This window comes from Hippocampus bargibanti, linkage group LG14 (assembly GCF_051943395.1).
Source record: "Hippocampus bargibanti isolate YZ-2025 linkage group LG14, ASM5194339v1, whole genome shotgun sequence".
NCBI classification, from domain to species: Eukaryota; Metazoa; Chordata; class Actinopteri; order Syngnathiformes; family Syngnathidae; genus Hippocampus; species Hippocampus bargibanti.
The window spans coordinates 21,634,120-21,649,032 of NC_142747.1; the positions used below are offsets into that span (position 1 = coordinate 21,634,120).

General features: G+C 45.5%; 2 protein-coding genes across 17 annotated transcripts in view; one reads left to right on the forward strand and one right to left on the reverse strand.

Annotated features, from left to right (window-relative positions):
- LOC148888867 (porphobilinogen deaminase-like) overlaps positions 1 to 14,913 on the reverse strand; it is a 116,561-nt gene that overhangs the window by 43,930 nt on the left and 57,718 nt on the right. The gene's annotated exons all lie outside the window — the stretch shown is intronic.
- phldb1b (pleckstrin homology-like domain, family B, member 1b) overlaps positions 1 to 14,913 on the forward strand; it is a 46,238-nt gene that overhangs the window by 26,302 nt on the left and 5,023 nt on the right. For 8 of the 15 annotated variants that reach the window (XM_089014547.1, XM_089014541.1, XM_089014548.1 and 5 more), the window contains 13 exons: positions 3,173 to 3,472; positions 4,042 to 4,179; positions 5,213 to 5,350; positions 6,542 to 6,670; positions 7,358 to 7,513; positions 7,803 to 7,913; positions 7,996 to 8,085; positions 9,869 to 9,988; positions 10,225 to 10,320; positions 10,414 to 10,516; positions 10,940 to 10,984; positions 12,818 to 13,106; positions 14,064 to 14,154. In XM_089014547.1, the coding sequence (XP_088870673.1) occupies positions 3,173 to 3,472; positions 4,042 to 4,179; positions 5,213 to 5,350; positions 6,542 to 6,670; positions 7,358 to 7,513; positions 7,803 to 7,913; positions 7,996 to 8,085; positions 9,869 to 9,988; positions 10,225 to 10,320; positions 10,414 to 10,516; positions 10,940 to 10,984; positions 12,818 to 13,106; positions 14,064 to 14,154 (1,806 nt within the window). The remainder of the gene's footprint in view (positions 1 to 3,172; positions 3,473 to 4,041; positions 4,180 to 5,212; positions 5,351 to 6,541; positions 6,671 to 7,357; positions 7,514 to 7,802; positions 7,914 to 7,995; positions 8,086 to 9,868; positions 9,989 to 10,224; positions 10,321 to 10,413; positions 10,517 to 10,939; positions 10,985 to 12,817; positions 13,107 to 14,063; positions 14,155 to 14,913) is intronic. The other 7 variants (XM_089014543.1, XM_089014545.1, XM_089014546.1 and 4 more) reach the window with 7 other exon arrangements.

Here is a 14,913-nt window from a genome sequence, read left to right on the forward strand (position 1 = left end):
ACCTCCTTCAGCAATTGTGGGTTGACAAAACCGCTATTAAATCAACACGATATATTTGCTCGTGCAGCTAGCGACTGATACAGTGTGCTAGCTCTGGCCAGTATGCTCCTTTCTCTAGCGGCTTGTGATCAGAGCGGATTTCGCAAACTGTGATTGCCTAGTGACAATTTGAAATTGTTTCATAAGATTTCATGGACAAAATATAATTCACATTAGTCTGTGATTCAGATATTTTTAGGCCAGCTGAGAAGGCTTTGCAGGCCTTGACGGTCCATGCGAGTTAGTATATGCCAGAAAATGTGAGTGTGTTGCTATGGAGCGTTCATCTGATAGATTTCAGAAGAAAGTCCAATTTGTCCAAAGTGCAACCTTTCCACTTTGACGAAACATAAAGACAATTTTGACCAACAGTATTTTCCAATTTACAAATGTATGCTCGTTTATAATTATTATGACATGGTTCCCTAATTGTATGTCAATATTTTGTTTTTAAGGCTGATTCAAAGATATTTTATGGAAAGCGCAGTTGATAAACTGATTGTCCTGCATTTGACTTGGATGTCATGTCTAAATTCTTTGCAAAAGTTCACGCGGCGTTAAGCTAACATCACGGAAGCGTGAAGCTAACGTCACGGGAGCGTTGCGCATTTGCATCCTCGGCGCCGTCTTTACCCGTCGGTGGTAATTGATGGAGCGAAGGCGAGGAACAACACCAGGCTTCCGATTAAGGGAAGGGAGCCGCAAAAGGAAAATGAACGAGAGATGAGCGGCTGTTTGAGCGTTAGCCACTAATGCTAGTTCAAACCATCAAGTTTGGCTATTTTCTTCTGTGATGCAGCGGTTTGCACATCCCACTAACCCCGTGAGCTAAGTTGTCTGAGGCCTTACATGCTAAACTAGCTATTAGCTAGCTAGCTTTCTATCTATTTGAGTTACTTCCGGGTTGAGTGAACTCTGGCGCGTGTAGCTGCCGCTGCTCACCCACTGAAAAATTGATCATTTGACTGTAAAGTGACCTTGAGAGTTTTGAAAAGCGCTTAGAAATCAAATGTATTACTATTCTGATTATTATTGTTTGCCGGTAACATCTGTTGCGTTTACAAAGAGGATGAGTCAGAGGATTGGTCCCGTCTGTCACTGGGTTGTTGGCTAACCAAATTGCTTGCGACATGGAGCCTCGGGCTTCAGGGCGCCAAGATGTTCCCATAGTAACCAAATCGTTTGTTGTTTCCTCAGGGAGGGACGGGATACATTTTGAACTTATCTGCTACTGATTCGAAAGCCACACTTACAATGATATGTTTTGATGTGTGTGAATGCGATTGTGATCATCTCTGATAGGGTTAGTGTTCCAGTCGGCTGATCTTCTTGCGGGCAGCGCGACGGTCTGTTTGCTTGTAATTGACTGGCAAGCAAAGAAAGACGTCGTCGTCTTGTTTGGCTTCAAGTCAACATTTGCAGGATATACAGTTTTCCACTCTCTCAGACATTTATTCCACTTGCTTAAAGATACTTTAGATGCACTTTTTTAGCGGGTTTCAGTCTCGTATTTTCCACATCATAAATTACTCTGTAGTATAAGTCACACCACAAAACCATAAAATGCATCGTAAAGAAAGAAAATAAATCACAGTGGAGCATAAGTCACATCTTTTGACAGTCATTTATTTGTTTCAAATCCAACACCCAAGAGCAGACTTGCGCAAGTCTTGAAAGGCAAATGACAATAAAAATAACGATGAGAACAACAGACTGACTAAGTTTACGATGTGCTAATGTTACGTGGCGAACCGACAACGTGCCTGGTATATTCAGGTAACGTATTAAGAGTTATTCAGATAACTATAGCATAAACGATGATAGTTTTGACTTTATTTGAATTTTATTGTGCCGATGAACATTTGAGATTGCATGTGATCGTGTATTACTTCCGGGTTGAGTGAACGCTGACGCGTATGACTTCCGCTGTGACTGTAAAGTGTCCTCGAGAGTTTTGAAAGGCACTTATAAATAAAAGGCAATATTTTATTATTAATATTATGATAAAGAACACGCTAATAAGTTTGACAAACAATCACTGTCACTCCGCGGGAGTGCTTGAGCGCCCTCCTCCGGCTCAATGTGAAATGACATTCGGCCATGTTGAAATCATTTCAAGAATGAGTCGCTCTAGCCTCGTACCCCCGGTCAAACTATCAAAAAAAGACTTACAGTCTGGACAATATGGGGTGGGGTGTTCATCCTGAAAAATGTGCCAAAGGTGTTTGATCAGATTGAGTTCGTGGCTCTTTTAATTGTCAATCATTATTGTGTCGTGTATGGCATTACCGACATTTATGCTGTAAAAATATGCTTTTTAAGCGGATGGAAATCAGTCAGATTGCGCATTGAACTTGCTGCCCCTCAACTATAAATCTATCCATCAACTATGTGAAATACGTCTGAGATGATACATCTTGATGGCGGCACTGAAACTTCTTCAGATATGTCCGTACACTTTTCCTGTTACATTACGAGTTGAAGTCATTTTTGTAAGGCAGTTTTTAACACTTCGAGTTCAATTTGGCTCACGAGCAACTTTTTGTTCAAAACACATCTGCACATATTTTGTTTTTGTTGAACTTTCTTTCACCGCCTGCTTTGAAAAATGCTGTCGAAAGGTGAATTCCACTCGAGCTGCTGTTTGGAAATGTGTCCACTAGGGCGCGCTGTCTGACTGTTTACACGCACACGTGGCATTCCAGCAGCGACCTGCAAACGAAAGCTTCATTGTCGAAAATAAAGTTCCACTGGCCAAAACGTTCATTATATTAAATATGATATAAAAAATAAGGAGCACATAATGTAAGTGTATTTTACGTTTATGAAAGTAAAATGAACTAATGACTTTAACACAAGAATCAAGGCACTTGACATCCATCGCGAGCAAGCTCCCTAACTAGCTAGCACAATCGCTCCCAAGCTAGCTCGCTAGCTAGTTATCTCGATCGCTAGCTAGTTAGCTCTATTGCTAGCAAGCTCTCTATCTCTAGCTAGCTAGCTTGAAAAGTGAACACGGAATTTGACAAGTTTGATTTGCCTTTGCGGGCCGAACAAAATAATGTGATGGGAGCGTGCGTGGGTCGAACGTATATCTTGTCTATGCTGACGCCACGCGTTTCCTTTTTCCCAGGAGAGACAGCGCCTCGAGACAATCCTCAATCTGTGTGCTGAATACAACAAAGGAGACTGCGACACCTTGGACTCGCTCAGCTTTGGCCACACAAGTTTCCCGGCAGGCTTTTCAGATGGCTCAGCGCACGGCGCCTCCGTCAACCTTGGGGGAACCCCGACCTCAACCCTTTTGCGTCTTGCGCAGAGACAAAAGCAGAGCGACGAGGAGAACCCGAAGGAGGAATGTAGTAGTACAGAGAGCACCCATCAGGAGGTGAGGACATCTTGGCCATCAGACCTGCACAATGGAGACGAGCAGGTCAGACGGGAATGTGCAAAAAGCCGTCTAGCTATCTATTAGCTAGCTTTCTATCTTTTTGAGTTATTCCGGGTTGAGTGAACGCTGGCGTGTGTGGCTGCCGCTGCTCACTCACAGAAAAACTTATCCTGCGACCGTAAAGTGACCTTGAGAGTTTTGAAAGGCGCTTACAAATGAAATGTATTATTATTATTATTATTATTATTATTATTATTATTATTATTATTATTATTATTGGCTTACATTCTAACAGCAATTTCCGAACACAGCTTGGAAAAAAACCCATGAAAATACTTTTGTAAAATTGACTTTGTGCTCACCAACTTCTTTGATTCCAAAATGCATTTGTTGTGTTCAATGATGTCTGTTTCCATCCATCCATCCATCCAAAGGTGTATTAAACAAAATCAATGCATGTTAATATTGATGAGAGCTTCATCCATTGCGCGAGGCTCAATTCATCAAAAAAATATCGTTTTTGGGGTTATGTCAGTTTTTGTTCTTTTTTTCATGTTGGCTACTGTTGAAGCGACGCAAAATCAAGAGCTTTGCTATCTCTCTTCCCACAGCATGAAGATTTGGCCGCTTCCGATGGAATGGCGCTTGCTTACTTGGAGGAAGAGAGAATACGTGTTCTGTCGCGACTTGACCAACTCAAAACGCGACTAACGGAACTGGAGCAACAGTACCAAGAGTCCAAACAAGAGGTAGCCTGGAGCTAGCACTGCAAACAAATGCTGCTATTCAACTCAAAATACAACGGGTGAAGTCAGTCATACCTCAGCTCACAAACTTCATTGCTTGCCAGAAAGTGTGTGTGAGACGAAATGTTTGTCTTCCAAACATTTAGTTCCCATAAGAAACCATTAAAATGAGAATAATCCGTTCCCAGGTCCCCAGAAAACATCATTTTCTACTAAATGAGCCTTAAAATGACAAAAAAATATATACATTATTTTACGCGTAATAAATGTGCTATTGGATCGTAATTGGAGAAATAAACTGTACTGTATAATCAAGTGTTTTTATTGACCTTTGTGATGGTTGTTGATGTAGTTGCCTCTTGATGATATCCAAGTGAAGTTGCAGTGCATTCTTGGCGATAATACCCTCACTCACACTGTCCCCTGCTAGCTGCTTTTTATTAATCCAAATCAGCAGTTTTTCAATCTCTTCTATAATAATAATACCTTTTTTTAAGCGTCTTTCAAAGCTCTCAAGGATGGTAGCCATGGTGGAGTTAGCGTATTGGTACGGGGACGCTAAGGCACACCTTGTTGGCATCTTTCAATGATCTTCTTCTGCTCGATCGTAATTTTCTTTTGTCTTTTTCAGCTTAACACTAGCCTGCGGCGGAGTATTTTTCGGTCGCATCATAGAAAAAGGACTCCACTCTATAACAAACTACGTCTGCACTCAAAGAAAGGGGGTGACGAAAACTAGTCCGCCAGCCACCGTGGCGCTAGCTAGCTGTGTGGTTTGGTTGGTCCGCCGAAAAGTAGTTCGTCAGCCGAGACGATATGCTTGCAAATGTAATGTTCGTGAGGCGAAAAGTTGGTCAGCGGAGGTATCACTGTACATGATATGCATCGCGAGTCTTACAATTGATGGGCTAAAAGCTTTAGCTAATTTTGGGAGAAACATTGACAGATTTTTTTGCCCTCATAAATCATTGTGCAAACGCCATCAATGAAAAGAATACTACCTGTGTTAGTGAATGAAGCTTATTCACCCCTGTAGGCGGAAATGGAGCGTGCCTTGCTGCTGGGCGAGAGGCAGGCGGAACTGGACCAGATGGAAGGCGAGACGGACATCATCGATCAGCTGCAGCGTAAGCTGGATGAGCTGGAAATCGCCATCCAGCGAGAGAAAGACAAGGTACGGCTTATTTCACGCATCATTTTCATCATTCTGGACAAAGAGAAAAGACACACACACACACACACATCTTAGCCACACTTCCTATAGGCTGACCATTGATGATGTCATTGTTGAAGATGTTGCCATTCCGAAACACTGGCACGGCAATTTGGAAGACATTTGAAACGACTGGGAAAATGTGCTTGATTGAGCCGAAGCCTGTGATCAATGTGTGTGATTTGCCTCCTTAACATCCGTTAACACGCTTCTTTCAATCCACATGCATTTTTTTGGGATGCCGACCGACCTTGTCGGCCTTGTTTTCTTGTGGCAACTTTGTTCTTGTTCACACCCGCGTTGCAAATGGGGTTCGCAAGGGCATTCTCAAAGCTTTTACAGACTAAAAAAAAAAGCGGCATTTTCTTTGAACAGCTTATACGTTAAAACATTTCTGGGAAAAGCCAGGCGCTTATTCTTGTCAACTTCCTCTTTCCTTCTTTATTTTCATGTCCAAATCATCTTTGGCAAGGCGCACCCAAAAGCCTTCATTTTCTTCAGTCGATGATTTATAGAGGGGAAAAGCTTGAAAAGACACCATTCATTTGAGGGTGCGCCGTCGTGCCACTTGTGCAGTCAGAAAAAGCGATAATATGAAATGATAAAAACAATGCGAAAAGGTGAATATAACATTTGTACAGTAAACAGTTTGCTATACATTACAGGTAGAGGTATAAAGTCATAAAAATCAATAATACGAAATAGAAAATGATAAAAATGACACTAAACGTTATACAATGTATAAATGAACTGTAAACACTTTGGTATATAATAGTATTTAATGGAAAACGTTTAAAAACAATAGATTGACATGGTATACTATCCTGTCGGTTAAACGTCTCGTCAGGCATTTTTGAATGGCTTTTGACGTACCACCGTTTGGTTGTAACTGGGATGATACCTGCATATGGAAAAGCTTTGAAAATCCACCATTCATTTGGGAGTGCGCCTTGTACGCTACTTCTAATTCACTTTCAGGATGAAAAGCATCTCTGGAGAACACTTACTTGTGTTTACTGCTAACACGTTGAGCTTTTTATTAGCATGGCGTGAAATTTGAGCAGCGTGTCTTTCTCTCTCTCTCTCTCTCTCTCCACCGAGCCCAATTCCAAGCATCCATCATGTGTGCGGGTGTATGCGCTGTCTTTGTAGGCAAGGGCTAACGTTGAGGCTGAGCGTCAGGCCCTGCGGCGACTCCAGGAGGGCCACGCCGAGCTGAAGAAGCAAGTGCATAACTGTCCAGAGTCGCTGCGCCAACACTTGCAGGAACAGTTGAAAAGGGTGGGTCGGCCGGCGCTTCAGCAGCAAATGTTCCCGAATGGCCAGTGGAATGCTGGATTCTTTCTTCAAATTTGGCCTCACGTGCATGTTTGCGCTGCACTGAATGGTTGCTTGTGATCAGCATTTCTTCGGCAATTTGCAACGGCCGACTTCTGGACGTTAACCACGCACTAATCGATTAACATCAGTGGCGAGCCATCCGTTTCATCGCTAGGCCTTCAGTAGCGCTACATCTGAATCAAGTCAGGCTGGAAAAAAGGCTGGTGTGATTTACTACATGTCCACTAGAGGGTAGTAGTGGACTTGTGAATGTGATTGGTTAAATGCTTGAATAGGAAGCAGCGCAACATGGGAAAAGTGAACGGAAGCTGAAAGACAATTTGGAATGACGGAATTCATCAACAAAATACAATGAACTCATTCAGTGCCAGACCGTGCGCAGAAATGTGTCCGCTCCAGTGCCAGGGTTTTTGTCATTGTCACTCCAATTCCAGGACCCGCCGAATATTGAGCTGTAGGACGACATCAACATTCAATGCAGTTGCAGAGGTGTGACCCCTCTGCAAGAAAACAACCGGACCGGAACAAATTGGGGACTGGCGCTCTACGTCATATTTTCAATTCCCAAAATAATTTTGTGAATGCCGTCACGGTGGCGATTGAAGTCCACTTGTGTCCGTTTGTTAGGATGGAGAAGCCGTGGAAACGGGAAGCAAGAGATTTGAGGATCTGGAGTTTCAACAACTGGAGAGGGAAAGCAGTTTGGAGGAGGAACGGGAGACCGTCAGCCAGCAGTTGCTGCAGGAGAGGGCCGAGTACCAGCGCAGCGTGGCCGAGCGCAAGGTACGCCAGCACGCCCGCGTGCCAGATCTTCCTTCACACCATCTCACAAAGCCGACTGACTTCAATGCTCCCACCGCTTGACCGCCATCACACTTCCTACAACATTTTGCTCATTTCAAATGGAATTTCTGCGCGCGCGTTAGTTTGTCTCTTCATTTTTGATGTATTCATTTCTTTCTTCAATTATTCCTTCCCATCTTGATTGATTCATTCACTGATCGCACGCCATCTTCACGGTCTTGCGTTTGTCACGCTGCGCCCTGACCTGGTGTACCATGACCCGATTCAGGAGAAAGTGTCTTCTTTGGAGAAGCAGGCCAAGCAGTTGGGCCTGCAGGCATCTCAGGAATGTGAGCGTCTGGCCAAAGACTCCACCGTCGTCATGCAAATGCTACAAAAGGTGTTTTCCCCCCAAAAATCGGGGCTCACATTTCACTGCGTCCCCGTTGAATGACTTGACGACAATTGTCTTTGTCATGCAGGAGAGGGAGAGGCTCTCTGCTTTGGAACAGAGGTACCACCATTTCACGGGAGGAAAAGGCTTTCCAAAGTCCCCCACGGCCATGAGACAAGTAAGATTTCACATCCAAAAACTCCACCTTCTGTGAGTGACGATGACAAAAACCCTGGCACTGGACTGGACACAGTTTTGCACATCGTCTGGCAGTCAATGAGATAATGCATTGTCTTCCCACACACACCCTCTACTGGGCTGGGCTTGTCTTGCCTTGCGAAATTCCCTGCTGATATTTAGACTCTTACACTGCCTTACGACTGCTGCGTGTACGCACGCATATGTGTGTGTGTGTGTGTGTGTGTGTGTGTGTGTGTGTGTGAGGTCCCCATTAATCAGGTGTACCTGGTAATGATCGTGTGTGAATTATTTGAATACATTGAAATATCTTGAAATGTAGTCCCCACTACACAGGTAAAAGCGTGTTTTGTCCCCAAAAGACCTGGTCCAAACATGTCTTCTATTTAAAGGTGTGTATCAGCTGACAAAGGCACCGTATGCATGCATGCCTGATTTTTTTTTAAAGCTGTAAGTCTTTTGGGAAGGGCGGTCCCCATCAGCGATGAAAACGTGCGTGTGTGTTGTGGAAGGGCTGTGTGAAAGTGAGCCATTTGAGTGAAATGTACGGGGCTCCCAAGGTGGAGCCCTCTGCCATCTCTCCACTTCTGATTCTGATTCTGATTTTTCGACGTCTTTTCTACTGCACGTTGTAGGCATCAATATCACAAGCAAGAGTGTTTGTTTGGTTTGGTTTCCCCACGACTTAAAAAAGCGAAGCCCACGACAGTACTTGATTCACACTGCAGGGCAAATCCATTCAAAGCAAGATGAAGTGAAACAGAACAAGCGCAACATGTTCAAGTTGCTGCAAGAAACTGGGCCAAAGCAGTCCACATGGAAAAATGAGGAGAGCCAAATGGAAAACACTTTGAAGATAATATCGCCTCGCCGCTTCAGGGTATAAAGCCCCCCCCCCCCCCCACACACACTCCCCATCCCCTTTCAAATTGCTGCTGTGGACTGCAAATTTCCCCATTGTGGGACGAATAAAGCTTTTCTGATTTTGAAAGATGACGGTAGCCGATAAGGACATTTTCTTCACTTTCCTTCTTCCTTTTTAAATCAAGGGTGTCAAAGTCATTTTTTGTCCTTGCCAATTTGGGGAAGCCATCCCCTCCACATCTTTGACAGTGTAGAAGCCGCAGCGGAATATAAGGCGCAACCGCAATGAATGACATAGCGTCCTTTCCGCTGTATAAGGCGCACCCCCAACGAATGGTGTCTTTTCAAACATTTTCCATATATAAAGTACGCCGGCCTATAAGTTGCGCCTTATTGCCCGGTGCTATAAAAAGCCAGAGTACCGTATTTCAATGAATACGGAAGACGTTTTCCGACTCTCGTATCTAAATCTATAAAATGTGTCCAAATATGAGGCACACCCCATTATCAGGTGCTACACTAAACGCTGGGGTTAGGCACTATTTCTACGGGGGGAAATGGATGACTTGACATACAAGGCGCACCCCGTGTATAGGCGCAGGGTCATATTTGGAAGAAAATGAAGGCTTTTGGGTGCACCTTCTACCCTGGAAAATACGTTAATTAGTGAAGAAGTCGTTTTCAAATGTGAAGTGCCAAATCATGACTGTTATTGTGGTTGACGTTTTGGCCGTGACTTTAGCACGCATCGTGGCACTTGACATGCTTGATTTGCTTTGGCCGAGCGAGTAAAAAGGTGCGGCGGGCCAGACTTTGACACCTTTGGTCTCAATGCTTTCTAATCTCTGCAATGTTTTCTCTTGGACTGAGCCGTTGTCTTCACTCTGCCGCCGTCCCAGTCTGAGGGCACCAAAGTGGATTTGGAAGCGCGCTACCAGGAGCTGTCGGCCGGTTGCGGCCAGCTCCGCTCTCAGCCTCTGCCGCCCGAGCGGCCGTCGGGCCGCAGGGCCGCGCCTCAGGTAGAGGCTCGCTCTGCTATCTCTTTTCTAGCGCGCCGATCGTATCGGCGCAAGGTTGACCTTTGGCCTTTGAAGCCATTCGAAATAGCTCGACGGCCTGCGTTCCTTTCTTTCACATCCGGACCAAATGTCCTTGCAGGTGCAAACACCTCAGCGGCCCTCACGCTCAATTGTGGGCTCTTTGAGCGGGCGGAGCAAAGTACGGCTCCTCATCCCCATTTTGTGATTCTCGTCAGGTGTTCCGCTCCAAGCTTGAAAATGATCCGCAACAATCTTCTCCTCACACGGCCAATTGCGGAGCAGCAACTTTGGGCCGCGACGCAAGCTCCGAGGTAGGCTGGCTTCCTTTCTTTTTCTTGGTCAACGCCTTCTCCTTCCTCATACTCGACAATCTTCTGAGGCTATGTCCTCCGCTGTCCTTTTAGAGCCCTCTTCTAAGCCCTAAAAACTCGAGCAGCCTGCCCAGGAACCTGGCTGCCACCCTGCAGAGCATCGAGGCCAAGAGGCAGCTGGCGTTGCAGCAAAAAGGTAAACGCGCCGTATAGACGAGCATTCCGACCAGAGTGTCGCCTCTATCTTGGAACGTTCAGTTGCAGCTGAAGAAAAGTGATGAAAGGAAGAAGTAGAAAAACAAAATACAGCAACTAGTCCCACACAACAGCCGAGTATTTGTATTTCCCGTATATTTCGGGTGAGAAATTCACAGTCACGGAGTACAAGAAAATGACGAGCGTATGTAGAAGGCGCAGCCGAAAGCCTTCATTTTCTTCACATCTGACCTCAGTCAGTGAAGTCATATTGAGCCACAACAGGTCTGGCGACCAGTCGGCAGCCGGCGTGATCTTATAATGCGGTGCGCCTTCTCTTTGCAAATCCACCATTGATTGTGGCCGCGCCTTCTACTCTGCTGCGGCTTCTTTCCATCTGTCTGTCTTGTCGCTCAATGTTCAGAAGGTCGCGCCTCCAGTCAGCCGCCCGCGGAGGGAAGATCGGCAGGTAGCCTTTGAAAGCGCGTCACCTCCAAACTACCACCTTGTCTGATGTGACGAGCGCACCCTTAACCGTACCCAAAGCTTGCGATTGTGCCAAAGATGAAAAGGTTTCTTCGGGCGTCATCTTTCAACGTGTCGGATGTTGCGCTCCTCATCCGAAAAGCTTTGTCAGCGAACTAAAGTGACGCTGGTAACCCCGGGCCTACGCATATCCCTAATGGCCAGAGGCGGGGGTGCCAAAGCTCTGCTTTGATAGGTCCCTGCTCTAAGGTTGGGGGGAGCAGAGGACGACTCCCTGCACTGATCACTTCTATTGGCCTGACTGATTGTGTTCTAGGACTGGTCCTGATCGCTCCATTCGCCCTAGAAATCACCTCATGACTAAGCCTACGTGGTAACGATCTAAGAAGTCTGTTGGAAGCACGATCCAAATTAAACCTCAAAGCACAATTTTGACAAAAAAAATGGCTTCCTTTACTCCCCGTTCAAAGCATCGATTTTCTGGAGCTAAGATTTTAACCTTACCTTCGTCGGCTACCAGCATAACTTTAGTTGGCTGACAAAGCTTTTCGGATGAGGATCGAAACGTCCGACACCTTTAAAGAAGTACAGATGACGCTTGAACAAACATTTTCATCAATGTTTATCTCCCAAAGATGATTTTTTTTTCAACTTCTCAGCCAAAGTGGCTCATTAGGGACCATTTTTTTCTTCCTAGTGTTGAACGACAGACGCTCCCCAACTTACCAACATTCGAGTTACGACGTTACGGTACATACGAACATTTTGGAGGGTACTGCATGTAGAAAAATATTCGGACAGATAATAATAATAATTTTATAAGCACCTTTCAAAACTCTCAAGGTCACTTTACAGTCACAGGATCAGTTTTTCTGTGGGTGAGCAGCGGCAGCCACATGTGCCAGCGTTCACGCAACTCAAATAGATAGAATGTTAGCTAGCTAACTAGCTAATAGCTAGCTATCTAGTTAGATAGCTAGCTCGCTTGCGATTGGCTGCGTAGAGTATGTGGGCGGGGAGGAAATCCCTCCTCCCAGTTGATGCTCGAGGACGACGTGATGCATAACAAAAAGTCATGGCTGCTTTAGTAATGGCTTCCTGAAGAGCCAAGGATATATGTCGTCGTACTACAGTAGCCATGAATTTGAATTGATTTTCCGACTGTTACAGCGTTTTCTACTTTCCCGGTCAGCGTTTGACTTCAACATACATTCCATACAAAATACAGGTAACTCACGACTGGCTCGACTTGCGACCGCCCGTACATACGACCATGACCTCCAGACCCTATTTTAAAAATTGGAATACTACGCCTGGCACCGCGACGTGCAAGCAGGCCGGCAACGCGTAAGACAATTTGGGCCAGCCAGCCAGCATGTCACTCTCGCACAGCAATCCACCGTGTGATGGCACCAGAGAGAGAGAGAGGGGGGGGGGGGGGGGGGGGGGGAGTTTGCCAGTCATTTAGCATCCGAGTCTCTATTCAACATTTTGAATGGATTTCGACTTACGACCATTTTGACTTACAGCCGTTTGATCGGAACGGAACTCGGTCCTAAGTCGGATGTTACCTGTATAGCACAGAAGCCACTTACGACCACATCCACCTTACGAACGACCGCTGGGAACATATCTCGTTGGTAAGGTGGGGAGCGTCTGTAGTTGAACGTAGCTGTTTTTTTGGGTGTCCGCTCACATATGCCTTTGACTTGATGTGGATGCCTGCTAACTGCTACTGGCTGTTTTGCTAGCAGGAGAAAGGGATCATTAAGACTGCTTAAAAGCCCCATCAATCCAAAAAAATGGTATTTTTCAGGTCAGCAGGTGATTGAAGAGCAGCGCCGTCGTCTGGCCGATCTCAAGCAGAGAGCGGCCCAAGAGGCTCGGTGCCAGTGGGACGCTCTGCACGCCTCGCGCGGCTCGCAGCCTCACCTGGCGGCCTCGGCAGGCCCCCCTCCTCTGGTCCAGCACTCCATCCTGCACCACCGGCCGGCGTCGGCCGGAGAGCAGCCCTACGACACGCTCAGCCTGGAGAGCTCCGACAGTCTGGACACCAGCGTGTCCGCGGGCAACAATTCCGCCTGCTCGCCCGATCATTTGTCCAGGTAGCCACCGTGACACTTGGATTGCCATTAGCCATTATTAGCATCAGAGTGGAGAAATGGACATTTCATAGCAGCAAAGTGATGGAAGGAAGAAGTAGAAAAACAAAATACGGGAGCTGCTGTAAAGGCAGACACTCTGGCGGCAGCCATCTTGAAGTCAAAACCACAACAACAAAAAAGCAAATAGCAAATAGTGTGACACAACACCATTTTTGTATTTACCGTCTATTTTTGGTGAAGAATTCACAGTCATGAAGTACAAGAAAAGGATGAGCGTATTTTCCGGGTGTATAAGGCGCACCCAAAAGCCTTGTTTTTCTTCCAAAGATGACGCTGCGCCTCATACGCCGCGCGCTGCGCCTTCTCCTAGGTGAAGTCATATTGAGCCACAACATGTCTGGCGACTGCTGTCAGCAGCCGGCGTGATGCGCCTTCTTACAATGTGCTGAGTCTCATATTTGGAAATACAGTAAAGTCTCGTTATATCGATATTCGAGGGAGTCGGAAAAAATATCGATATAACCGGGACTATCGATATATCCGACCCTGTTTGCATGTAATTTTATCCGTGCGTGCATAGAAATAGTATCGATATAACCGGGACTATCGAAATATCCGATATAACGAGACTTTACTGTATATTGTATTTTGAAAACTGTTTTCATTTATTGAAGGTGCAGCTTGTAGCCCAGTGAGCCTCGATGTGGAAAAAGTTTGAAAAGACAGCATTCTTTGGGGGTCCGCCATATACAAGGGAAAATACGCTCCTCATTTCCCAGCTGAATGTGCACAAGCGGTCTGGCCTAGTGGAAGTACAAATCGGACGCGACCTCCTTTTCTCCAATCGAAGCGGGGAAAAAGCATTTCTGCGCAGGCTTGTTTTGAAGAAAGAGAAAGAAAAGTTTGTAAATGATTGATGATCTCCGACGCCATGTTTTTCTTTATCGCCGCCGCAAGTGTGGGAGGAACGGACGCGCCGAAGATGGACGAGATGGAGAAAATGCTGAAGGAGGCCCAGATGGAGAAAGCCAAAGTGATTGAGTTTCGGGTAGGTGTCACCACAATCGGCCTGATTGATCACGTTTTGACGTGACCGGATCAATCGGGAGCAACCATTCAATGCTGCCATCAAGTCATTCACTTCCTTTTTGAACTCCTTGACTGCCAAATCACGTGCAAAAAGGTGTTGACTGCAGTGCCGGGGTTTTGCTCATTGTCACTCCAATTCCAGCTGAAGCTGTAACAAAGCGCTAACATGGACAAAAGGCTAATGCTGCCCCCTCGTGGAAGTGAAAAACATGGCCAGAGGTCTGGCCAGCGCTTTAGCGTGAAAAACCAAAACCCCAACAAATTGGGGAATGGCGTCACACTTTTCAAATCCCAAATAAATTGGCAAATGGCAGCGAATGGGTTCATTGACTTTTTCACCACTTGATGACATCATTGTCGCTCATACGTCACGGGGTTAAAATTGCCGTCTGGAACAAATAATAATAATAATAATAATAATACAGACGACTCCCCTACTTACGAACAAACATTTTTGGAGTAACGTATGGAGTATTGTCTCCAGTTGTACATGTACATATCTTGCTAGATCATATACGTATTTTATTCAAAGTCAGCTTTCTTGTCAAATATGCTAAAACGCATGACATACAGCACAGATGAAATGACTGTCCTCTCTGACCCAGCATGCAAGGCACTTAGAATTACTTTCACAAACATAATAAACATGAAAACGCCAATTTGCCGGGAGAGATTCAATGTATATTTGTAAGTATAAACTAATACAGGTTAGTTATAC